Source organism: Lissotriton vulgaris, chromosome 8 (assembly GCF_964263255.1).
Source record: "Lissotriton vulgaris chromosome 8, aLisVul1.2, whole genome shotgun sequence".
Lineage (NCBI taxonomy): Eukaryota > Metazoa > Chordata > Amphibia > Caudata > Salamandridae > Lissotriton > Lissotriton vulgaris.
Window position 1 is genome coordinate 1,270,144,900 of NC_141696.1, and position 26,347 is coordinate 1,270,171,246.

Consider the following 26,347-nt stretch of genomic DNA (forward strand, 5'->3'; position numbering starts at 1 on the left):
CCATTACTGCCCCTGCTGAAAGCCAGGTGTCACTGTGGGACTGGCAGCATGGTGACCGTGGCAACCAGCTTCCTCGATGTCTGACCATTTGTTTTAATCAGAAATACTGTAATTTTAGTGGTGCTAACTTAGGCAGACACCTTCCATCTGGAATACCTGCATCTTAAAAGGCTCCTGGCTGTGTTCCCTTCCATGCTGCAGGTAGTCGTCCTGCTTAACACCAGCATAAGGCAGGTGTAAAATCCCTGGTGCTACAGCGGGTTATCCCCTGTTTTTGCTTCGCTTCGCAAATCTGGCAGTTTCATAATGAATGTGGTGTTGTGGTTTTCTCGTGTGTTTTTTGCACGGGAACGCCTACTCTGCATCTCATTAGTGTTAGTTGGTGGAGTCCACGTGGAGATAAATTTGGGGGCAGTTATCGCGGGAATACTGGTGTCGTCTGCAGTTTGCACCAGCTTGTGAATGGGATGTTAATTCTATCACCACTTTTGAAGCGTAAAATTGGGGATTATTCGGAGATAAATCCTTGTGAATATGCACCCACAGTCTTGCTTGAAGGGTCAATTTTATAACATATGGTGGGCCTCGAGATCCTCCTTAATCACGTGTTATGCTGGGCTGCCATCTGAGGCAAAGATTATACTTTTTGAGATCCTTCCTGTCAGTTTGTATGCAATAGATTAGAATAAGGTGCTTTTGAATCCGCTTACAATTCCTGAGTGTCCTCAAAATGATGTGAACCTTAACATATTTATACATTGTTGCATCCTACTTAATGCCACACCTGGTTTGGAAACTGTAAAGGAATCTAGGGTGTGATGGCAAGGAAAAGCAATATGACACACTAAATATTGCATTGAGTTTTAGGGATTAATGTTAAAAATCTATATTTGATATACAGAATTAGAATTATATGGTGGTATATCAATGAAAAGATTTTGTACTTCAGAAATGTAACACTTTACTACAGAACGGCAGCCCGATTCTCAGTGAAAAAAACTGAGTCTTGCTGCAGAAATCTATGGTTTTCTACATCCTTCGACTTTGCGTAAATGCCCCCACTAAAGTACCCTTGGGGAGCAAGGAAGCAGGCTTTTTGGTAAATGTACACCATAGGGTGAGCTGTATTTTCTGTAATAGTTTGCATGGGATAACTCAGCTGGTTTGGTTTCTAGGCTCCCTTCCAAATCATTAGTTTCCTCATAAAGATATAAAAAATGTATGAATAATCACATCGTAAACTTTACATACTAACCAACACAAAGCATCATGTATACAGGCTCCGAAAAACATAAACATCAGAGAAATGAAACAGAAAATGATTATAGTGCTGAAGAGCATTCAGCGGGAGGCAGACAGGTGGGGGGGGGAGGGAGGGTGAAGATTAAAATAATTGTAACAACGAGCACTCAGTTTTGCCTCAAGACAAGTTCACATGAGATAAATACCTTTATGGGTAGACATGCAGAGACAAGGCAGAAGCGTAACCCCGCAAAGCGAAATGCTAGGGAAAGAACTACTTTATACACACAGATGTGTAAAAAGTTTGAGGCCCTAATATAGAATGCCCATATTCTCGTTACGGGGACGGACTGGTGAGGAAATGCCATGACCTAATTTTCCGTCGAACAACTTATCATGGTTGCAACAACACTAACTTTATGAATGCTGTCTAAATTGTCCAGTGTTCGTCCAGATGATTACTTTGTAGAAGACGCTTAGTGACAAAATCGACCTATATATAGCTAGCACACTAGTTATACAGTACTTGACTGCTGCGAATATCTCAGAGATTTGAAGGCATTCCTCACTCCCCAGTACAACTAGTTACTCTGCCATCAATACAAATGGTATTATGCTTCATTTCAACGACAGTCTGCTTCTTTCGTTTTGATGATGAACATATTCTGCACTCCACCTTGTTTATGCCTTGAAAAAGTCCTTGTGTAGGACGAAACACGTGTTGGCGATCTATGTGCTGGAGTATCTGTTTTACGAAACTGAAATATCAATAAAGAAAAGACTGAAGAATACACACTAATTGGATTGTACTTTGAATTTCTTTGGAAATCCCCATTGAACTTAACTTTGTTATCTGTCCCTCTGGTATTCTCTATGATAAGTAGAGTGTGTTATTTTTAGGGCCTCTAACAATTTTTGCCCGGACTACTAGAATTACAACCTTTTAGGAGTGCTGTAAATAGATACTCAATTTCCTCAATAGAATGAGATTAACTTGAGTGCCAACTGAATTCCTGTAAGTGATTGCATTGCATTCCGCTGAATGAGAGTGATGTGGTAATACCACATTGCGATAATACAATATTCCACATAAAAAAGGAGGATAACACCAACGGAAATCTGGTGGTAGCTACTACTTACATGAATTCAGAAAACTGCAATAAACTTTATTAATGTAAGTCATGCCCATTTACTTTTTGGAAATTGGTAAACGTGTGGGTATATCACTGATCCGAATACCCCCTGAATTACTTTGTCAGTTTAAATGAGTCCCATGATGCGAACGTGAATGACAAGGATATCATAAATGATCATGCTTCGAATGACGTAAATCTTTAGAAATTAATTGAACAAACACATACGACTGACATTTTGCATTCGAAAGAGAAACAAATGCATTTTCCGCAAAAAAGGAAGACTAATACCAATTTTCAGTAAAACAAAAAAAAAATTAAATCCTTTGAAGTTTTGAAACTCTCAAAATATATATAAACAAACTTTGGCTGTGATAATTGAGTGATGTTGTCCATGTGTTATCATTGTAGAATGTCTCTCTCTACAAACATAACAGTCCAGGTTTTTTTACAGAATGGTAAGAAAATATTCTTGCATCTTGAAACAAGCATTGGCAAAGCTATTGGCTTTGGCAAGGTTTTGCAGTCATGCTACACAGCAGTGCGGATTATCTGTAGTGTGGCTAAAACTAATTAAAAAAACGATATGATGCACCCAGGGCTAATTTTTTTTATTTTTAAGTGCATTAGCGCTGGATGCATCATAGTACTTTTTTATTATACTTTTTTTAGTCATGCTGCACAGCAACCACGTAGCTATACAGCAAGGCTACAAATCATTGTCAAAGTTGACAGTGCCCATGCAGTACAGCAGAAACAAAAAAAAGCGCCAATAGTCTCAATGGTGAGACCTTTTGACTTTGCCACTGCTTGTTACGTCTCAGCACAACACGCCTCTGTGAATCAGTTAATCTCCAGAGGCATGAAAAAAAGAAAACATGTCATTTGGCAAAAAATTCCTACGACATAAATAAAGCAATTGTAGCGATATCTAATTTTGGTGAAAATACATTTGGAAGCAGATAACAGCTGGTGTCAATATAAACGCAGATAACGTCTTTGAAGTGAGTGTGGCATAGTAAGACAATCTACAAACAGCAAGAGGTTCAACAAGGACAACAAGGAAGAAGAAAAAAATTAAAGGAGTACCTCAATCACAGCGCGATCGGCAGAAGGACAGCAATCAAGCTCAAGCAATCAGTACATGGTCCATGCTCCAGTCGAAAGAAGAGGAAGTGAAGCCAACACATGCTGGCCAATAAGAAGGCAGCAAATAAGAGTGACAGTGAATCCAACAAATGTTAAGCAATGGGCAGGCTGCAAGCCCCTTGTTGTATATAATATCTCTCAGAAGTGAGAGCCCTAAAAAGGGCTTCTGCTTCCTGGACCACAGTTGTCTTAGAAAGAAAGTTTAGTGGCCTTGACATATGGTCTCATTTTGCTAAAAAAAGGACTCAGCTACCCCAAAAGATAAAAATAGGGAAATATAACGCAAAGCTTTCATAAATGTCTAGCAGTCCAGGCTAACTGACTGTCACACAGGTTGAATATTCTTCCTGGCGGGTGCTAAATGGCATCTTTAAGTAATAGCAAAACTATTCATACTAGGAAGAGCAAGCAAAACTAAGCCCCAGAACACCGCTACACCCCATATGCCTGACCTGGGCCTATTGTGCTATTGACTTTTCTAGGAGGTATACTTAGGCATGAGGCACTGACTCGCCTATGGGATAGAACTATGCCTTTAACATAGAATAACCTAGGAGGCAAATGAATACTCGATGAGCAATATCTGTGCACTAAGTCTTGAGTGCTTCAGATGTACCTGGCCACCTGCTGTTACTGACTAGGATACAGCACATACAAGACTATTAGCCATTGGACTGAGTGATTTGATTAGCTGTTGTGGAATTACACAGTTTACACATATTCCGAATATACACACAAAAATATTGTACAAATACGCTTCATATCTTTTTCTTTTGCAGTTTTACATGGTTCGAATTCGGCATCAGAGGCTACACACAAGCTCCAGATGACATTCCACAAGGTCAGTTTGTTTTTGGCTTTGTTTTTTAAGGCGATGATTAAGGAATTTACCTAGAATCACATGATGTTGAGCCGACGCCGGGACTTGCTCCCCAGATCTCGTCAGCAGCTCTGGGCGTTAGGTCACATTTCCTCCTCATCCACCATAAACATAATAAAAAAGTGAACTATTCACGTGATCATATCAACTACTTCTCATTTAAGGGAAGTACCCCTATTCCTCGTGTTTTCAATTTCCAGACTTAACTCTCCCAGCCAGTCTGATGGTCCCTCTAATGAGACCGGATTTAAATTGATATCTGGGAAAGGCAGTGGATGAAAGAGAGGACTTGAGATTTATGGCTGACTGGATAATAATCAACTGCTACCAGTTCTCAGAAGTCCTGGATCAAAGTCTTTAATTGACTGGCTGTTCAATGGGAGTGTTTAGCGCAGGAAGTTCACGGCCTCTCGACAGTGTTCACAGGCAAACAAAAACCTGCCACAGTATCTCACTGATACAAAAGACACAGTTAATTTATGGCCTCCCAAACATTGAAACTGCCCCCTTACATCAATTACAGTTCACCAGAGCCAGCAGTGTACTAATATTTGTCTTTCGTTTCTAGGCCCTAATGGATAAGGCATATGGCGCTGTGAAAGAAAGAGGAAGCCAAGACGAAGTGCAATAAAAAAAATCTATTTAAACACAGGCATTCCTTAGATTTTCTGCCTGTTAATAAACTTTGCTTTAATTATTCAGTTGTTGCAAAACGGGCATTAATGTTTTTGGGTACTGTGTTTGAGAGAGAGAAACAAAACTAGCAAAAGATTTGTATTAAATAAAAAAAAGACCTAAAAAAACGAATCTCGCCTTTAGGTTGCCCAAACGATATTTAATTCAAATCACTGTATTTGCTGGACGCAAAAGAACAAAAAAAAGCAAACGCCCTCATAAAGGGCCAGTCGATTCTAGACTTTTTAAATGTATTGTGAGACACTTTTCGAATTTTTAATAAAGTAATTCAGCAGTTGTTGAGTTCCTGTAAAGAACATTTTGGTCTGTAAGTAAAAAATATATGAATTTTCCAAAGTCCTGTTTACAGAGAGCTATGCATTACAGAAAGACATGAAGAAAGTGGACTTGGCCAACCACCTTTACTTCATACCCTGGTCAGTCTGTCCTAGAGTGGAGACCGCACACAGGTACACTGCAGGAAGCTGTGATGGAATTTTGCCTAGCAGGGGACCCAATTCCGCCTTGGACAGGAATCTATCTGCCTCTGGCCTCTCACATGTCACATTAAGTATAAGACCTTCAATCTGAGTGGGATGGTGAAATCGGGTACAAATTCCGCCTGGGAACAGTAATAGCATTTCCCCGCACATTTTTTGCACACTTTTCCAAATTTTCCCAGTAAGAATGGAATACAGCATACAATTATGGATTCAAGACTGCTATTGCCTCATGGTATTGCACCTTCCTCATTACTTTGTCCATGCCAGTTCCTTTAGGTATACCTCGAGGAATCTGTATAGCTAAAACGCCAGGATCCAGAAAATCTGAGTCCAACTCATAATGCGATTTTGGGCCCAAACGCTTTTTAACCCCAATTTCCACTGCTAAAACTCCAGGCGCCAGAAAAAACTGAGCTCAACTCATAATCCGACATCAGGCCTAAACACTTTTTACTCCCAATTTCAGATGAAGAGTGGAATCTGTATTGAGGCTGTGCGTTGCTTTTTGTACTATAATAGTACCTCTAATATCAACCCTATGCATGAATAAAGTAACCTTGGTCATACCCATCAACATTGTGTCATCATTTATCACACACATCATAAGACAACACTAACTCATCACATTATTCAGTACGTAGTCTAATTCTGTGAAGTGGCCACATGACAATATGTCAGCAATGCACAAATGCACCAAAAAAATAAATTACCTTATCTAGTTTATGAAAATATTAATATCTCGGGCAGAGTCACCATAATCTGCCACCATTCCAAAGACCAGGAGTTACTGCCCCATCGAACCATTTGCATGTACATTTATAGGAAGCACAAGATATTTTAAAACTAAACAAATCTTTAAAGCAATAACAGTGACACAAGAGTTAGGGAATGGCAAGGGGCATTTAAAGCCTGCGTAACGATATATGAAAAATCTGTCAAAATTATCAAATTTTGGTGGGAAGTAAATATATATGGCCCGATTTAGAGTTTGGCAGGATGGTTACCCTGTCACAAAAGTGACATATATCTAATTTGCCTCATTCCAGTGGCCATGGGATATAATGCACTTCTAAACATTCAGATGGATCCCCACAGAATCCAGAAAGATGGTCACCCATGCGCCCATTACCAGCACACTTAACTACGGAAAAGCACTCCTCAATGGTGTCACCCAGAAACAGCTCAAGAAACTTCAGTACGTCCAAAACGCAGCCAGACTGGTACTCAACATCCCCAGCCACAGCCACATTATGCAACACCTCCGACAACTCCACTGGCTCCCAGCCAACAAGAGAATCACTTAGATTAGGTCATGAGCACTATATTTGCCACCAAATGTACCTTTCATATACTAGACACAAAGGGATTCCTAGCATGCGTATGGCATTTGCAAGAGCGGATTTCTAGGTTTGTAAACTTTCCCAAACTTCTCTCCCGTCCCCTTTCCACTCTGAAAATGATTAGAGATTTACTCCAGCCAGTGCATGGGAAGTAGAAAGGAATAGTCCCAGATTTCCTGTGGGTGTTTGAGAGAAGGGTTTTTCCACTGGGAAGAATGTTTTCCTCATTGAAAGAAAACGATTATAAAGCACATTTGCACAGGAAGCTATGGGGCACATGCATCAACCTATTTAGGAAGTGCAAACGGTGCGAATCGCAAAATTCGGCCGCTTGCGATTCCTAAATAGGTTTTTGGGATGCATCAAGCATTTTTGATGAAATCGCTATTTTTTGCGAATTCCAAAAATGCGATTGCTTTTAAGGAATCGCAAATTTGCGATTCCTTAAAAGCAATGCATGATTATTTTTTAAATTGCGAATTCTCAATTAGGGGGTGCAAATTACCACGAGGTTGAACCTCGTGGTAATTTGCGAAAATGTGTCAAAATGCCCAAAGATGCATTTTAAACACAGTCATGTTACAGACACACATGTCCATAGGACATGTGTGTGTGAAACATGCACTTTAAAATACATTTCAGGGGTGCAGGGGGGGGGGGTCCTTTGGACCCTCCCCTGCACCCATGGAATGCATTAACATTTTGCGAATTCCAGATTGCGAATTCGCAATTCCCATTGATTCCTATGGGCCTTTTGGCCCATAGGAATCAATGGGAATTGCGAAATCTCAATTTGGAATTCGCATAATATTTGCAATTCGGTAAAAATTGCGATTTTTCCCGAATCGCAAATTTTAAGCTATTTCAATCATGCATCCCGTTTTGCGATTCCTAATTTGCGATTCCCTAAAAATCGCTAATTAGGAATCGCAAAAACGGACTTTGATGCATGTGGCCCATAGTTTCCCCAGAAAACCATGTTATATTCCAAGACGGATGAATAGATAAGTGTATGTCTGGCACACTTTTCTAAGCATACTTTTGGAATGCTTACAAAATAGAAAAGAAAAATAAGAAAATATGCTCAGGTAGAGGCATCTCCACCAGTCCTTTCCTTTTCTGTGTGAATAGTCCCCAATATGTACAGATTTCGTGGAAGTGTGTGAAGTATCATTGTTTACTACAATTTAGAGCAAAGAAAGTTAGAAACAAGTCTATTAAAGCTGTTGCTTCTTCTTCAGAAGGAACATAAACCTCCTGCCACACTTGGCAGATATACAAGGCAAGACTTAAAATGTAAGGGCAGTTGAACAGAGAGTTGCCATGTATTCTTAATTTTGGGTATACCTGCTCAAAGCTAAAGGTCTTAATATCTCTCGCAACTTTTGTAGTTTTTTGATTAGTAGTATTAACTTTAAACTCAGCAATAGTTTTTACAACTGTCTCTAACAATGCTTTAGCGTCTGTGATGGTAGAGTTTCCTTAGATTTCTTCTTCTAGTTCTCTTATTTCTTTCAATTCTGCATCGTTAACCCTTAATGCAGTTTCTATAGATAGTGCAATCCAATTTCTGGAGCACTTTGTACCTACACCGCTGAATTTATTCAAGTAGGTTTTATCAAAAACAAAAATAACTGAGATATTTTTAACTTGTAGTCCCGCAGGTATAGTGTTATTTTTGAGGTGTTCTATTAACACCTGGGCATGTAATTGAGTTTGTGTTCTTCTTTATTTTATTATATATAAAAAATATGTATATTTTTATTCATACATACAAAAATCGCAGCTCTAGCATTTACTAGCTCTCTGGGATTCAACAGTAGATATTATCTCCAATGATGACATACATGTATTTCGGTTAAGTGGGCGATCCCTACGTCCTTTTATTTGTATATATTGTACATATGTAGAAATTGTAATATATTCAAGGAATACATAAGAAAATATCTATCTGTATTTCAATTACAGGTTTCATTTGGCCTCCAGCCCTGATGAGGCCCAAATTAAATGGGCTGAAACGCGTCGACCATACATAAATAGAAGCCCTTTGCTATTTGAATTCATTTGTGTAAAGAAAAATGTTGGTAACACCAATTTATAGTTTAATAGGGCGTAATGGTATATGTCCTAAAGGTGTTGACACAAGGGTTATCTTTAATGTGAACTGTGAATTGTCTACTGTTCCATTTTCCAAAATTTATATCGGGTCACCATTAGTATTCAGGTCCCAAGGATTCTATGTTGTCTTCTGACATATATTTGCATTGTTGGTTTATGTGTATATGTATATATATTTGTGTATGTTATTGTAAATAAATGTGTTTTGTTTATATGTTGAAAATAAACAGAGATATATATATATAAAGAATTTTATGTACAATGATTTACATCGGATCTACAAACTGGTGTGAGTGTGTTCTTGAAATAAGATAGTTTGTTGCTTCGAGAATGATTTCTCATCATTGGATTAACTAAGGTCTCCATTGAGTATATTAAGAAAGATTGTTGTATCCATTCCACTGCATTATTTTTCGTTTGCGCTGGTTTCTTTCGCCCAGATGCAGTTGGAGTATCTGGGCTACCCCCTTGTTTGATAAATAATTGCCAATGGATAAGTCAAGCCTCTGTCAAGAACCCTACCAGCTTTAGATTTGTTAACTATTATACTCAAATTAAATATTCGACCTTGCCTGCTTGTATTTAATTTGCTGTAATTTGGTCGAATTATTTAATAAAAAGAAACATAAAAAAATATATATAAAAAAATATTCGACCTCTTGGAACAGCACCTCCATGTCTGGGACACATCACACTCTCTAAGATGTGTTACTAGGGTACTAATATGGATGCTCGTCGCCAATATGTATTTTTTTTAACAAGCGGGTGCTGCCGACGGGATGAGTAAAAGACTTTTATACATAGCTGATATCTACAAGTGCCAAGTCGCGCTCACCCCACATTTACAAAAAACAGAGCATCTTCCCACAAAACTATTGTACCGGTACACCTGCATTCCACATCCTATTAAAACCCTGTTAGGAGGACCTAATCACAACCACGGAATCAGTTATCCATCATAAGTAACCCAGCTTACAAAAGTACGGTGCACAAAAAGCAATAGACAATGTCAGCAGACATGCCCTGGCATGTCACAACTAAAACATTGTTTGAACGGGGAATTCCCAAATATCCCACCAGGACCTCAAATGCAATAGATGAAGGAGATTCTTGTTACAAGAGATAAGAAAGCATGTCAGCGATAACCTACTTCGGTGAATGCGAAGCAACAGATAGGGATTGCAGTTTTCAATGAACATGGCATAACAACAAGACATAACAACAATATCCCTAAAGTTGAAAGCTATCATTTTATCTCTTGCAATCAACCCACATTTGGCCCTTCATGAAAAGTACAGCAGACTGCATTAAATGGAAAATGTTATGGAGCTCCGCAAAAAAAAGCATGTAAATGGGAAGGTTTTTTAAATTCAAATGAATAAAGTGCTGTTTGCAACAAGTGATTTTATGCTTCACAAAAATACCACAAACCAAGAAGACACACAATATCAGCTTGAAGCCCTTTTGTGGCTCCCTGGACATCACCAGTACATTAATCACCACATAGAACTTTTAACAAAAAGCAACTGTGGGTAGCCACTGGTCCCATCTCTAACTGGAAATGTACATACTACTCACATACCCAACACTTGCAGAGCATACATTTGTACTAGCAGGGTGTGGAAAATGACCACTTACATGGTATGCTTTATCCACACGGTGAAGATCTAGATTGCACACCAACAAAAATAAATAACACTACCACCCGGCTGGCCCTGAATCGGTATAAAAATCAAGTCAATACTCAAAGCTGTCTTTTAAAAAGGTTTTAAAAAATAACATTCTAAAGGTTCCCCTTTAGAATGTTATTCTAAAGGGGAACCTCATAGACACCACCTTCGACATCACTCATCAATCAACGCATGAGAAAAGATGTAGGGAACAAGTGATGCATCATCCCTTAAAAACTAAGACCAAAAAAAGCCCAGCAGGAGGGAGTACCCCCATTAATATAATGGATCACAGAAAACTAAACACAAGTAGAAAAATAAGGAAGTGGGCTACACCTTGGAGGCTGGCCGCAGAGCCAACCTGGCTCCATTTTTGTTCATTGCCTGCTCACATGACGTTGTTCCCTGCCTCCACTACCTCCGTCACAGTTTGATGCTCTTTCCAGAAATTACAAGAGAGGAAATGGAGATGGGCAGCAGACAATAGAAAAGGATGCTGTGAGGGTAGCAACTGGGCTGCTGGCATGTATTTGAGGGGTCACATGAGAACCGCTATTAAAAAAATTGGTGGGAAATGCACAAGTCATCCATACAGGTGTATGTGATGGTGCACTTTCATCTGTGAAATCACCAATAAACTGTTGCCTAGCCATCAAGCTGACTGGTTTTCACTCCCTGTGCTAGTCTTAGCCCCACAAGAGCTACACTGGCCAGCAGGAAATACAGCTTCTGCTTTAGAACGCAAGTTATTTTGCTGTACCCAGGTCAGAGGAAAATACACGCCTGTAATGAGCTTCTGATGAGTGACAGGAGTGCAGAAAGCAGAGGAGGAAGGGTTAGGCATGGTTTCTTTGAAATGGCTTGGGGCTGGTGCAGCTCATATCCATATCATAACTAAGGAGCTACACCTAAAGTATACAAAAGGGCTCAGTGTCATATAGGCGTTACCTCAACATATACACACGACTCCAATTTCACTCACAACCTGTTTGTAATTTCAGCAGGCTTTTTAGATAATATTTTTACACTTCTAATTGCACATCTGAATAGACTTAGTAATGGTAGGTAAAACCTACCTTATATTTTCCCTTGTGTGTTATTGCAAATTATCTGAGTTCCTTTTTTACATCTGCTGACAGTCAATGGCAGACCAATTGGTTTTGCCGGTACTTGTTTACATCTGCTTGCAGTCACCTCCTTAATTTCTTTCTTGTTTACCTTGGTGATATTAGACTGATTTTAATGAACACACCTTGGTTGTGTGATTCTTCCCAGAGACTGCTTTGAAAACTATGTTAACTTATTAACATAATTGTCTGTAGTTACTGCCAGAACGCCTACGTCTGGGCTGCCGGAAGGGGTTTGGCACGGGACTCTAGGCTTGAGTTTGCCCAGGCAGTTTTTTTAATGCTTTAATGTATTCAATTCTTCCTCTTACCTCTTCTGAATAGCTTTGGATATTGTTGTCTAGTCCTACAGCTTTCTTTGAGAACAAATTCAACCAATCCCTTGTGTGGAGTGAGCCTAGGGTACTCCACTGTCTCAGAGCCTGTGGGAAACTTGCTCAGGTCTGTTCACTTTCCAATGATCCACTGGTTTCTCTATTTATGGGGATATGGGAACTACACGCATATATGTACCACAAGCTGCTAAGGAGCACCAAACATGTCAGCATACACAGATGTGTTTAATCCACTAACAACAGCAAGGAGCAGGGATGAAATGGGAGCATACCTTACTTGACACAAGCGGAGCCTCAACCCAGAAGAAGATATTATGAGGCACTGTCAGCAACCTGATTAACACCCTTTTTATACCTCATCTTTTTCATATGTGGACCAGTTCTTCTAAGCCTAGCTTTTAATTTTGAAGATGCAGGTTTTAGTTACACAGGGCCATGGCAGTACATTTGCTCTCATGTCTGCTTGTCTTTGTTTTCATCTAAGGCAGGACATACATTTCTGACTGATCATCCCAGCAGCACACAAGGGAAGGGCAAACAAGGCATACAGTTCTTTTGGCGGGGATACAGTTGTATTTCGATTGAGGATTTAAATTTGTGAGCCGAGGTAAAAAATAGAAATCCATGGTTTCAAATTGGCTTCAGGAACACTGCGTCAGAACCCTGTGAGCGACTCGGCTGGTTTACAATCCGCCAGACCAATTGAGAAGTTTTTAGTTGGAAAAGATATTCTGAATCAGTTTCGACTGGCTCTCAGAGTATATATGTCAGTCTGAACCGCATTGCGCACCTCTAAGAACAGAATTTCCGACCGACCGATTACGATGTAGATTTCCAGCAGCCTTTCAGAGTCGGTCTGTTCAACACGAAAAGGCTGTTGGAAAGTGACTTTGGGGGCCCCTAGCAGGGCCCCCTTAATCCCGAGGCTTCCGGTTGGGGGCCGAAGGGGTACCAAAGCTACCATCCTGTAAAACCCTGCACTCTGTGGCAGGCACAAATGGGTGCCCGCGACAGAATGCAGGGCTTTGCACACATACCCCATTTCTCCATAGGAGCCTATGTTGTTGGGCAGAACACTGGCTCCCATAGGGAACAATGGGACTCTGACTGAACAGTGATCGGTCGCATCATTATCGGTCAGGCGGAACCGCCGTCCGCGAGTCAGTCAGTCCGTTTCTGAATCCGAGAAGTGTTGGGTGGAAACTTTCTGCCCGATATCATGAGGCTCTACATTGTGTGCCTGTTTTATTGATAAAAAAAGAGTTTGACTCCATTAATAGAGATTTGCTTTGGGCAAAATTATCACAGTGGGGTCTACTGTGTAAAATATTGAACGTAGTTTATAAGTTTGTACTCCTCAAATTGATTTCCAGGAAATATGCAAAATTCAAATCAAGAAAGATCTTTAAACAACGCTGCGTTCTTGCCCCCCTACTTTTAACTTATAGGTAGCTGACACTGAGGAGACCATGAATATTTCAATGGCTTGACCCCTAAACATCAACATTGAACATCCATCATTCGTTTTGCAGATGACATGGTCCTCCTGGATCATACAAGAATCAGTCTCCAGAATTTCTTTAAAAATCTATGAATATCCTGTGAAACTAACCAGTTAGAAATACATTGTGAAAAAAACGAAAGTAATGTCCTTTGGTTCACAAAAAATTAAATACTTTCTTGGGATGTGGGAAGGCAAATACTGGATCATGTTGATACTTACACCTATCTAGGTGTTAGCCCGCCCACACCAAAGTTGACTCAAAGCTTAAAAAAGGTGCTTTCTCTCAGTTTAGGGTTGCTAAAATTATCTCAATCACACCCCTTTGAATGTCATCAAGACTAAATGTATTCTGTCACTTAGCTGTGGAATTAAAGCTTTCCCCATCATCTCAAATAATTGGTTTACTATTAAGCAGAGCAAATAGTTTAGAGTAATCTTCAATCTTCCACAATATTCTAGGCCAAGTTATTGATCAAGACCTGGGAGCAACTGGAGCCCTAGCAAGATATTGGTTCAACATGAAGAAGGCAGATTCCAGTATTCCTGTAGGTTTCCTATGGCAAGCGGACCAGCATTTTTCAAAATCTTTATTCAAGACTGCCATAAACAAATAATTTTTTCTATCTTTGTCAAACTATAGTCTAGTCTAGTCTAGTCTGGACATTTGTATTGCGCACATATCACGTCCAAAGGAGTCTCATGGCGCATGCAGACAGTCCTGAGAAGGAGATTAGCCGTAGAATAGATTTAGCAGAAAAGCCAGGTTTCAATTTTTTTCGAAAGTTCATATCTTCAACGATAGTACGAAGACTCAGAGGTAGTTTGTTCCAGAGGGATGGTGCCATAAAAGAAAAGGCGCGACCACCTACAGAGATTCGGTTCTTGTGATCATTTCTGCTCAAAGACTCTTATGCTAATAAATAATGATACCCCCATCATGCAGCATCAATCCTATGAGCTTTACGAACTAAAGACCTGATTATGACTTTGGAGGTGCTGCGCCGGAGATGCACCAGCACATCACCGCCAGAGGTGTGCAGGGACGGCCCGCCATATTACTAGTACAACTAGAGTCTAGAAGGTTTTTTTTTCTACTCTTACGGCGGTGACCTGAAAACAGGCACCGCAATGGGAATGCAAAAGAAGTTCCAGCACAGCATGGACTGAAGTCCATGTCATGCTGGAACTTGGGGTGCATGCAAACAGGGGGGCTCATGTTGTGCCCCCCTGAATGCATCTCCATGGCGGCGGGGCATAGGGGCCCTGTAGGGCCCCTTTGGTTTCCCCATCACCAGCCTTCCCACGTGAGTCTGCCGTGAAAAAGCTGGAGTTGGGAAAACTAGATATATACTCTGCAAACCACAGCGGTTGAGCCTTGCATATTGAATAGGCCTGTCTGTTGAGCTACCGCCAGGTAACAGCGGTTCCCTGGCACAACCGGCACAGCAGTGGACGGTCAAAAATCTGCCTTGCAATATGGCGGCTGCAGGAAACCCACTGTGAGTCTAGTTGTCAAACACCGCCAGACTCAAAATCGGGCCCTACATTTTTGAAGCTGGAAAATAAAAATAATATGGAAATAGCCACGACCCCATCCAGCCAGCAGTTCTTGTAATTATTATAGAAAAAGCCTAGGGTATGTAACCTCTTACTGCCTAAAACTTGCTTGGGAACAGAAAATCCTATTAATTGCAATATTCAAGACAAAAAAAATACGAACATGCAATAAAGCAGAATTATATTGTTTTAACAATAATGAAGGACTATCAATCAACATCTTTGTTAGATATAGAAACAGGATCCAAAGTGAACTTTGAAATTTGCAACAACCAGTTTTCAGACACTTTGCTCCTTACTGGGCAATTTGTATTTTCTTGTTAATAGATGTTGGATAGTTATATGATCAGGGTCTAAGGCCAACCTAAAAAATAAATTGCAATAATCAAACACTTTGCACTTTATTGGATAAGCTGTAAATCCTTGTCACTGCTATAATTCAGTATTGTGTGATCCTTAGGATAAGAAAGATTAGACGATGGAATGAGGTAATGCTGAACTGTTTCTACAAAGACAATTACACAATATTCCTGGTAGATCAATGAATTGAACACGCTGTTATTTAACACCCTGCACATTATTAGTCAATTTGTAATCATCTGTTTGTGCAAAATACTTTGGATTGCAAACATATGAACAGGGTATAAGATGAACTGGTCAAATTTGTTACACACTGCCAGTTAAAAGGCATAGAGATTTAACGAACAAGCTGTAATAAGCAGTTCTTTGAACGTCTAGTTTCCTATCCTTTGATCATGCAAGGTACATCTCATAAAATGCAACAATTCTCTTTATAAAAAACATAATTTCCCCAATTCTAAAGCTATATTAGGGGTGTTCGCCATTGTCTCTACCACAATTGATCTAAACATATAAGTGCAAGTATTGTGCCACTGTATGCATCAAGACGTCGGTATAGAATTGCACAAAAAAGCTGCGCCGTAAGAGTAAAAAATGCATTCCTATAATTCATATCCCTTCACCAAAAACCACTAATACATACACATTAAACAAATTCTGTGTCACTACCACAGCATAGCTTAACTAACTTCAAAAATCACTCTTTAATGACACACAATCTCAGTTAAAATCATTTTACCATACTTACATGGCCTATATAGTGAGATTTACCTCAAAGCATAAAGGAAACTCATTTTCCTCTAGTTCAATAGCTCTGTTTATAATTTCTACACATGAGAACTAATGACATAATCCGTACTTTCTGGCCTGCTGAGGGTAATATGCTATAACCATTGCTGAGGAATTGGAGGGGTATTATGACCCAATTGAGGTAATGCATTTTAAGACATAGACCCTTCCTACACTCAATAATGATCATTACTTGCATATCACATTCAGTACATCTAAGAAAAACAGTATGGGCCCCATTAGGATGGCGGGCGGATTGCCCCCGCCAAGCTGACGGTAGCCACTGCCGGCCTGTCGGGGGCAATCCGCCCGCCATCCTTGCTGCAAAGACCCCCCGCCATATTAATTAATTAATCAACATGGCAAGCACCGCGCGGTGCCTGCCATGTTGTGCATGGAAGTGCACTGCATGCCTTCCTACCATTGTGGCGGGCGGTGCTGAGTGCACTGCCCGCCACAATGGTAGGAATGTTGGATGTGCCCGCCACTGTGGCAGGCGCATCTTAATGCCATGCATGGGACCCCCACCCTTATGGCGGGCGGTTCCTAGTACCGTGATGATGGCGGGCGGGCAAAGTCCGCCCGCCATCCTAATGGGGGCCTATGTCTTTATAGCAAGTGAAACAACAATGTATTGTCAGATAACGGGGGCAATGTATGGAACATCTTTTGTTTATGAACAAAAGGAAAGTAACAAACCACCATTGCTTTAAAGCTTTTAACACAAAAGAGATACAGATTCATTAAATCAACAGAACATGAACTTACAGTGAGGCTCATAAGGAGGAGGCGGGTCACCACATGGAACGCACTCCATGTCTTGAAATCCACCCAACTTTGTCTTTCGGTAAAATCTGAAGGGAGATGGAGCAATGCCAAATTAACAGCTGCAGTAAACAAGTCTATCACAACATTTCAGAAATTCCCTTTTCACACGACACAGATTCTACCACATAGACAGAAAACAGCAACATATGGCTCAAGCTGTGAACATGTTTTTCTCTTTACCAATGCATCAATCTAAAACATTTATTTTAGTTGGGATTTTTATAAGTGCTTATGCCAGCTACACTCTTCTTTGGTAACGTGATGCAGAAAGTGGTGTTACAAATCATTAAAACTGAAGTGTAGCATTTTTTCCAATTTCAATGTTTACAACAGCTCTATGGTGTGCCCTCAAACTGAAACTCCACGCTTGAATGACAAAATATCATTTACAAAAATGTTATTACACAAGTATATTAGGTCAAAAATATTTTCAACAAAAATATCAGGGTTGCATACTTTGGGGCAGATTACGATCTCCTTCAGAAAGGCTTTCCGACTGAGATCATGCATTTAATTTTTGACTGCCTAATTACAATTTAGGCGGTTGGAAGTAAAACCGGTCGGTATTTCCAGGTGGGTTCCGACAGGAGACCCACCCGTAATCCATATGGACGGATTACGATGCTTGGTTTACGGCAGGCTTTCTGTCATGGAAAGCCTGTCGGAAAGTGAGTTTGGAGGCCCCTAGCAGATCCCTCTTCAACCTGCGGCCTACATTTGGTGGCTGAGGGGGCACCGATGGTGCCCCCTTGTTGATCACTACACCATGAGGTGCCTGCCACATGGTGCAGGAATGAACACAGCCTCCCATTTCCCTATGGGAGCTTGTGCAACGGACAGTTTACGGACAGAGCATATGCTCCCATAGGGAAATGTGAGTATGCGACTACACCCTGTGCGGTCGCGACATGATTTGGCGGGCGGGACCACCGTCCGGAGGTCGGTCGGACCCGTATCTACACCGGTGTCCGCCCTACATCGTAAAAGCCCCTGTATATGTAAAGTACCAAAATACTGTGTCAAAAATACATGGCCCAGAATAGCTTTAAAAAAAGGAAGCATTTAAAAATATTCATAGACACAGCATTATATGCAATTTATTTAAAATATTAGACCAAAAAATAATAATATAAATAATAATAATCAGTTTCATTATTAATGTAAACTAAATAAGCAAATACACATGGAGTGGAAATCTAATATATATATATATATTGCATAACTTCCCTACTCAACAGAAGAAAAGGAGGCCAGAGGGGGTTAACAGGAAAAGTCAAGCTTTATTTAGCAGCATTCAGTGCTGGCGGCGAATGCATTTCGGCTCCTGGCCTTCCTCAGCGCCCTGCCATGCACAGTAAGTCCTCCGCTCAATGTCCCAAACCTGCAACCCTATAATGGAAGGTCCGTAAACTCCTCCCCCGGCTGATTGTTCTCACCTGTTGGTGTCCGGAATGGAACAGTGGACTCCAACTCCCAGAATGCACCCTGGGTGTGAATCTGGGTCGGCGGTGTGGGTAGTGCCTCTTGGTGGGTAAATGGCTTTGTCCGGATTGTGCAAGAGGGTGGTGGGGGTCCCCACAGAGCGCTGCCAAAGTCTGCAAGGCCTCCCTGTGTCCCCTCGGACCGCAGCTGCCTCGGCGTCCAGGAAGGAAATATCGCCAGCGACTGCCATTGCGCATAGCGTCCTAACGGAGGCAAGTGCCTCCTACCGCCTGATACCTCCTGGTCAGTGAGGCGGACACCGGACGTCTCGGTCCACCGAGTGTATGGAATCGCTGAATAAACAACGACGTTTTGCCAAATGAAGTCCGGGTCACTTAGTGCTGCAGGGCCATCCTGGCTGCCCCCTTGGCTGGAGCAGAAAACATCGCATAACTTCCCTCCTTTACGGACAGAGCATATGCTCCCATAGGGAAATGTGAGTATGCGACTACACCCTGTGCGGTCGCGACGTGATTAGGCGGGCGGGACTCCGGTCGGTCGGACCCGTATCCACACCGGTGTCCGCCCTACATCGTAAAAGCCCCTGCATATGTAAAGTACCAAAATACTGTGTCAAAAATACATGGCCCAGAATAGCTTTAAAAAAAGCAAGCATTTAAAAATATTCATAGACACAGCATTACATGTAATTTATTTAAAATATTAGACCAAAAAATAATATACATAATAATAATCAGTTTTATTATTAATGTAAACTAAATAACCAAATACACATGGAGCGGAATATTGCTTGGTTCAGCTTTTGAATAAAAAACTGTGCTTACAATTACTGGATCCGCGTGGTTTCCTGGGTCGCTGTGGTCGGAGCTCGGGGGACTGCATTTGTTCGATATATATATATATATACACACACACACACTTTAAAATATATAAAAACAATACTGAAACAAGAAAAATACACTAATCATACTAATAATTTATAAACTCAAATTAACAAACATAATAAAAACATATAAAAATTAAATAAACATTAAAAAATAAAATTACTGTAAACAATACTTTGCATTATTGTCAATTAATTATATATATATGCATTATATATAATATATATACTTTAACAAAGAACACATTTGGAAATACATTACATTACAAATAATAAAAGCAAATTCAATTAGCCTTAACAATTATATTTAAATAAAAAATATAATTATTTTATAAATAACCACAAAAAGATATATAACAATAACACTAGCAAAAGTGTTAGACTCTGAAGCAGATTTGCTAGTCTAGCTACAATTTAAGCAAATGTAGGGAAAGCAATGGCATTTGGAGGGGTTGCATTTAATGTTCTCCCTCTGATCTAAGCAACAGTAGGGAAACTGTTGGACTTTGGAGGGGTTAGATTTACTATTCCAACTCCAATCCACTCAACAATAGGGAAAGAGTTGGACTTTAGAGGGCTTAGATTCACTATTCCCACTCTTAAACAACGGCTAGGATAGGGTTAGACTTTGAAGAGGTTTGTTTTACTATTTCCGCTTCATTGTAAGCAACTGTCACAAATGTGTGGGACTTTAAAGGGGTCAAATTTACCGTTCCCATTCATATCTAAGTAACAGGAGGGAAAATGTTAGACTTTAGAGGGATAGATTCACTATTCCCACTCCAATCTAAACAACATTAGGCAAAGTGTAGGGCTCTGGAGGGGTTAGATTTACTATTCCCAGACCAATCTAAGCAACAGTGGGTAAAGTGTTGGCCTTAGGAGTAGTTTTACCATTCCACCTACTGAACATTTTGTTTTTAAACTACATACATAACAAAATAAAAATATTTAAACACACTTAAATTAAATTAAATGTATGCAAAATAAATACAATTAAATGTAATGTATAAACCCCAATATACAACAATAATCTAAAATAAATATTTAAAATAAATACACTTCCTTATGACTACTAAAAATCCACCAAACTAAACAGGTAAATGAAAATTATAAATAAAACATTAATATTTTTAAATCAGTTATAAAAACAAAACAAATAAAATTAAAACAGATAATAAATATACAAATAATTTGAAAAAGATTGAATAAAATATAATTATAAAATATTTGTTTTTTAATTGTCAATTACTTAACATAAAATGTAATCAATCAAATAAATTACATTATTAATCATCAACTATTTTAAGTAACCCAGGAAATTCATTTTAAATAACAAAAATAATAAATAATTTCAATGTGTTCCTAAAGTAATCCCCTACAGACTCAAAGAGCTGCTACTAAATTACAAAATACTAATTCAACTGTAGAAAATGTAAATTAAAAATTAAAAATCACACACTAGACAAAACAAATATATTAAGCACTAATAAACTAAATAATTTACCTAACTAATGATCAATTAATAATTTGAACATAAACAAATCTACAAATAAAAAAACATAATTTATTTTAAAATAGCTTCCCATCCTAACCCTATACAATCCCAACAATTTGCTACAAGATTACAAATTACTCATCAATTGTTTAAAAAATAAATTTCACTTGAAAGATTACAAACTATACTAAAATATTTAACATGTAATATTCCATTAAATAATTACCAATTATTTAATTAAGAAAAAAGTATTTAAAGCTAAATAACAAGAATTCATATTTAAAATAATTTAGCGTTTTAAACCTCTACAAACACAGCAACCTGCTCCTAATGATAAATTACTAAGGAAATGTAAAGAAAAATTTACAAATGAAATATTACAAAGTACACTAAAAAAATATATCAATGGTAGCACCTAAAAATAAATAAAAATGATATTTAATAGAACTATGTTAAAGAAAATGTTATTATATATAAAAAACAATTTACACTAAAAAATAATATTTCCACCTTCAATATTCTGTCCCATGATATTCTTGATTTGACGATATTCTTGAAACCATATTCTTGTAGTAAAATCTTTTTTCTCAATATTTTACTCACTCATTGTTCTTGCCACCCTATAGTCTAGAGGAGCTAGCCTCCTTGATCTACGCTGAACAAGTCCTGGCTTGTGGCACATATTATCATTTTCTGAGTTCAAAAGCCTTGAGGAGTTGCAAACATTAGGAGCATAACTTTCTATGCTACTTTTGTCAGTTATAAAAATACATGCACTTGATAAGGCTTTCAAACACTATTGGTGCACACGTATTCCTCTGCTTTGTTTCCAGGGTATTCTTTAGGGCATACACAACGGTACACAACTCAGAAACCCGTGGAAGGTAAGCCTAGTCCTTTCCACATATGAAGTGACCATTGCAATGCATTCTGGAAAGATGGCTGTCTCAGAAATCTCCATTTGCCTTCCAGTTAGCTGGACATTTTGACTTTGGAGACTACACTAACTTTGACTGGGAGTGGTTGTGGCCCTATGGTCTGAACTATAACATATAACCTGGAACTTCAGTCCTGCTTGTTGAATATCTCTTGAACAAATACCTATGTGAACACTGCTTTTGTTTGTGCCTCCAGAACATACATGAGGATGCTGTTCATCTCCTTTTTTGTCTGTTCCTAAATTTTGAAGAGTTACTGGCCTCATCTGACTGTATTTCTCCTCTCATCAACTTTTGTGTGTTTCATGTACCGCCCTATGTGGCAAGAGTAAGCCCAGATGTAGGTCCTGTGCTCACTGTACCACTGGAATCAAGACCTTATCAGGGCAAAACTGGTCCTAGGTTGCTTGCATTCCGGTTCAGGGAAGATCTGGCTTGGCCGTTTAGGCTGGACTGTTCCCATGAGGATCAGGGTCAAGGCTGATTTGCATATGGCTGGGTCCGAACTGAGGTGAGCAAAAGAATGATGGGTTGGGAAGCTACTCCGCGCGATTGCCAATGGTTGGATAAATTGCAAGCGTTCTTCCCATCACCTTTTCATGTGCTACATGTATTTATGAACCTGCCTGAGCAGAAGCCCCAACCAACAGCAGGAATCCTGACTAGTGGGCACAGCACCTTGAAACAATTTGTACTGCTTACCAGGGACCGGATCAGGAATGTCCAAGAATCTACTGCTACATATGTATATACGTTTGGTGGTGTCTTTGCCTGCCTTGCACACTCCATCCCTGTCCACCTTTTTAGGGTCGAGCCTGCGAGAGCATGCGCTAGCTCATGCGTCTCGCTTGCAAGGCACTATAGTACACATAAAAAGCTTGGAGCCTGCCCATTGCTTACCATTTGTTGGCTTGTGTGGCACTTCTTTACAGCCTTGCAATTCATTAAGGCAGGCCTAAATTCATTTCCGTTCCTCTCTGTGCAGCAGGGACCAAGTACTAATTGATCCAACTTAATTAGTGCCCATTGGCTGCTCCTGACGTGATTGAGGCACTATTTTGTTCTCTTTAAATTCTAGTGTCCAGAAAACACAAGGCGTGTGACTGGCCAAAACACACACAGCAGGGCAAAGAAAATGCCAAACATTTATTTTCTATAGTTAAGTTTCATTTATTTTGCCAAGTCTTCTTTTCTCACTTTGCACTTATGTTTTTTGGTTTTGCTCATGGGTGCTATTCCATGCACATATGTACTACTACTGCCTACAACTGCTACATCTGTGATTGCTACAATTTCCAAGAATAATACAAATACAGCAGATGTATCAGTGCTAGTATTCACACTAGCAGTAAAGTCAGTAGCAACAGCAGCATTAGTGGCACTAGTATACTCAGCAGTAGTGGGGACAATGGTAGTGCTTGTAGGGAAAGCTCAAGACATAGCATTATAGAATGTGTCTCCTGGTTAAGGGGAATTGGTCCCTTGGGTCCATGAGCAGGGGATCTGCTAGGCATTGTTTCTACTCAATAGGAAAGAAGTGTTAATTCCTCAAATGTTCATTCTTGGTATGTTTCACTCACTTCCATTGAATACAGTATTTTAAGAAGCAAAGAAACAATGACTATTAGCCTTTAAAAATATACTAAACTATAATTAATGCTGACAAAATCTAATTACCAGTGCTTAATTTGTACTGGTTGTTGCAGGTGCTGGGCATTACAACTCATTTGTCAGGGTAGGGACTGATTTCTCATCATTAGGCTTTGATGTGGAGCAAGAGACAGAAAGGTGGAAAAGGAATAGATAAAGGATGAAGAGAAAGAGAAAAAGAGAGACAAAGAGATAAGGTGGGTATTAACATCAAGAAGTGAGACTGAGATATAGAGACAAGAAAATTAGAGTGGTGGAAAAAGAAACATGAGGTAGGATAGGTAACTGTAGTAAAGTGCCCCTTATTGACATGGTTACCCTCACTTTATGCCTGGGATTTGATGCAATGTTTACTAAAAGTGTGCTGGGTTCCTGCTAACCAGGTACACAGTACCATTATTCTTTCTCTAAACTGTACCATTGTTCCACAATTGGCACCACTTTAGACTCCATGCAAGTCTCAGGTAAATGGTACCCCTTATACTAAGGGCCCTGGAACTAAAGAGCCATTACAGCCTGCGTGACCTGGTGAAGAGAAAAATGAAGAGTCGACATGGCACACATCAGTGTGCCATGCCTATACAGCACTGTATGTGGTATAGGTAAGTTACCCCTACAGCAGGCCTTTTAAGCCCTAAGGCATAGTGCACCATTTCCATGTGTGCGCATATCTACATGAGTGGATATGTCCCTGTGATATCCCAGTTCACTCTCAGATACCGCAAGGGCACAGTTAAGTCATACTGAGTACATGGGTGAAATCTCGTAATTACGAGTTCCCCAGCGACATGATGGGTTTGCAGTACTGATAGATGTTTGGGACTAGAAATCTCGCCTTGATAAACCCACACTGATGCTAGTGTTGGATTTATTAAGAAATGCACCCTGAGGCCCCCGTAGAGGTGCCCCTGAAAACCCACAGATCACTAGTGTGGTGACTGACTGGTCTTGACCAGTCAGTCAGCATAGACAAGTTTCTGACTCCCTGAGGTGAGAGGCTTCACTCTAGGAAGTCAGGAACAAAGTTTGCTCTGGGCAGAAGTGTTTAACCTCCTCCCAGGGCGTTAAGCTTCAAAGGTCCTGTTGCCTTTGTTATGCCACCCAGGTCTTTCCAGATAGTGGAGATGCCCACCCCCCTGTATAGCCCCCACTTTTTGGCGGCAAGACACACAAGAAAATTAGTAAGATTAGGAGATGTGACCACATTCAGCCGGCATCACCCTCAAGGTATACCATCTGATGTGGGCCCTACTTTTCAGAGTCCCCCATCTTGATTTAGATGGGATTAGCAATCTAGGGTCAGGGTTATGCCCACTTTACACAAGAAGTGGTCATATAGAGGGTGTAGACACCCTAAAGGTAGGTAACCCATTGGTTATTACCTGTCACTCCCTGTAGTGCCCCTTAATTGAGTATTTAGGCTACACCTCTGAACCCAAATACTCAGATGTAACGGATCAAGAGAAGAAGGACGAAGAAGAGTCACTGCTTGGCGAGAACCACGAATGAGCTGAGAGCTTTTGGCGTGAAACCCTGCCTGCTGGCACCTTTCTCGACAATCGCAACAGTGACTCATCCTGCAACACTTCAAAAATCGCCTACAATCTCCCTAGGAGTAGATGAGCTACTCCCCTGCAGCCCATAGGCACCGACAAGCACAGTCTGGTTCACCGCCTTGTAGTATCCCGGCCTGACTGACGTCACAGATGACCAGGATTAGGTACTTATGCTCGGGAAGATCAGATCTGTCTCCCCACTGAGTATGAAGTCACCAGGACAAACCTGGGGTGTAGTGGTAGTGCTTTACACAGGCAACAGCCAAATACTTTTTTCTTTTCAAGATGGCTCGGAGGCAGCCTTTCACAATTGCAAAGAGTGCCTTGAAGGAGTTGAGGCTTGGATTGAGTCAAATTGTCTGAAACTAAATTCCGACAAAACATAAGTTTTGCCTTGCAGTCAAGGAGGGCGCTCCAGTCCAACTTTTGGTGGCCTGATCAACATAATACCCCAACCCAATATTGACCCCCTTCTGCTAGGAATCACAGCATCATATTTGACTAGACACCCTACTTTGCCACTTAGATCAAACAGATTTCATCCGTCTGCTTCCTGAAACTAAAAAAACAAAAGGAATTTCCTTCATTTGGGCCCGGAAAAGACTCGAAAAACAGTAGACCACTCTATGGTAATTTCTCAAATGGACCACTCAAACAGTCTCTACTTCGGCATAGTTGCGAGCTTGATACACAGACTAGTGTTAATCCAGAATGCAGAGGCCAGTCTTATACAGAGAGTCCTCCGCGTCAAGACATTGATTCCCATTTAAGTCAGTTGCACTGGCTTACCGTAGCACAGCACATTAAATGTAAAGCTCTGACGCTGGCCTTTAGAGCTTTTAACAGAACTGCCCCATGCTATTTGAAGAATAGATGGATGCTGTATACTCAAGAGACAGTACTAAGGTCTAATAACGTCAACTTGATGCAGATTCCAAAATTCTTGAAGACACGCCGCGGAGAAAGATGATTCACAGTTCTTTCGGTCATGCTATGGAACAGTCTGCCACCTAAACTGCACTGGTTTGAGTCGCTGGCCTTCCTTAAAAGAAAACTCAAAGCATGGTTGTTTGATGCAGCCTAGTTATCAAGGTAATGTGGTTGGCTCTCTGTTACTACAAGTGGGGGTGCGCCAGGCAATGGAGTCCAGTAGACTGTAGGTAGTATCA

At 40.2% G+C, this 26,347-nt stretch overlaps 1 protein-coding gene across 1 annotated transcript in view; it reads right to left on the minus strand.

The window, feature by feature from the left end:
- The window catches only part of TNFRSF19 (TNF receptor superfamily member 19), a 171,439-nt gene that overhangs the window by 75,597 nt on the left and 69,495 nt on the right, over window positions 1–26,347 (minus strand). Inside the window, exon 5 of the mRNA XM_086935193.1 lies at window positions 17,151–17,236. Within this exon, the coding sequence (XP_086791319.1) occupies window positions 17,151–17,236 (86 nt within the window). The remainder of the gene's footprint in view (window positions 1–17,150; window positions 17,237–26,347) is intronic.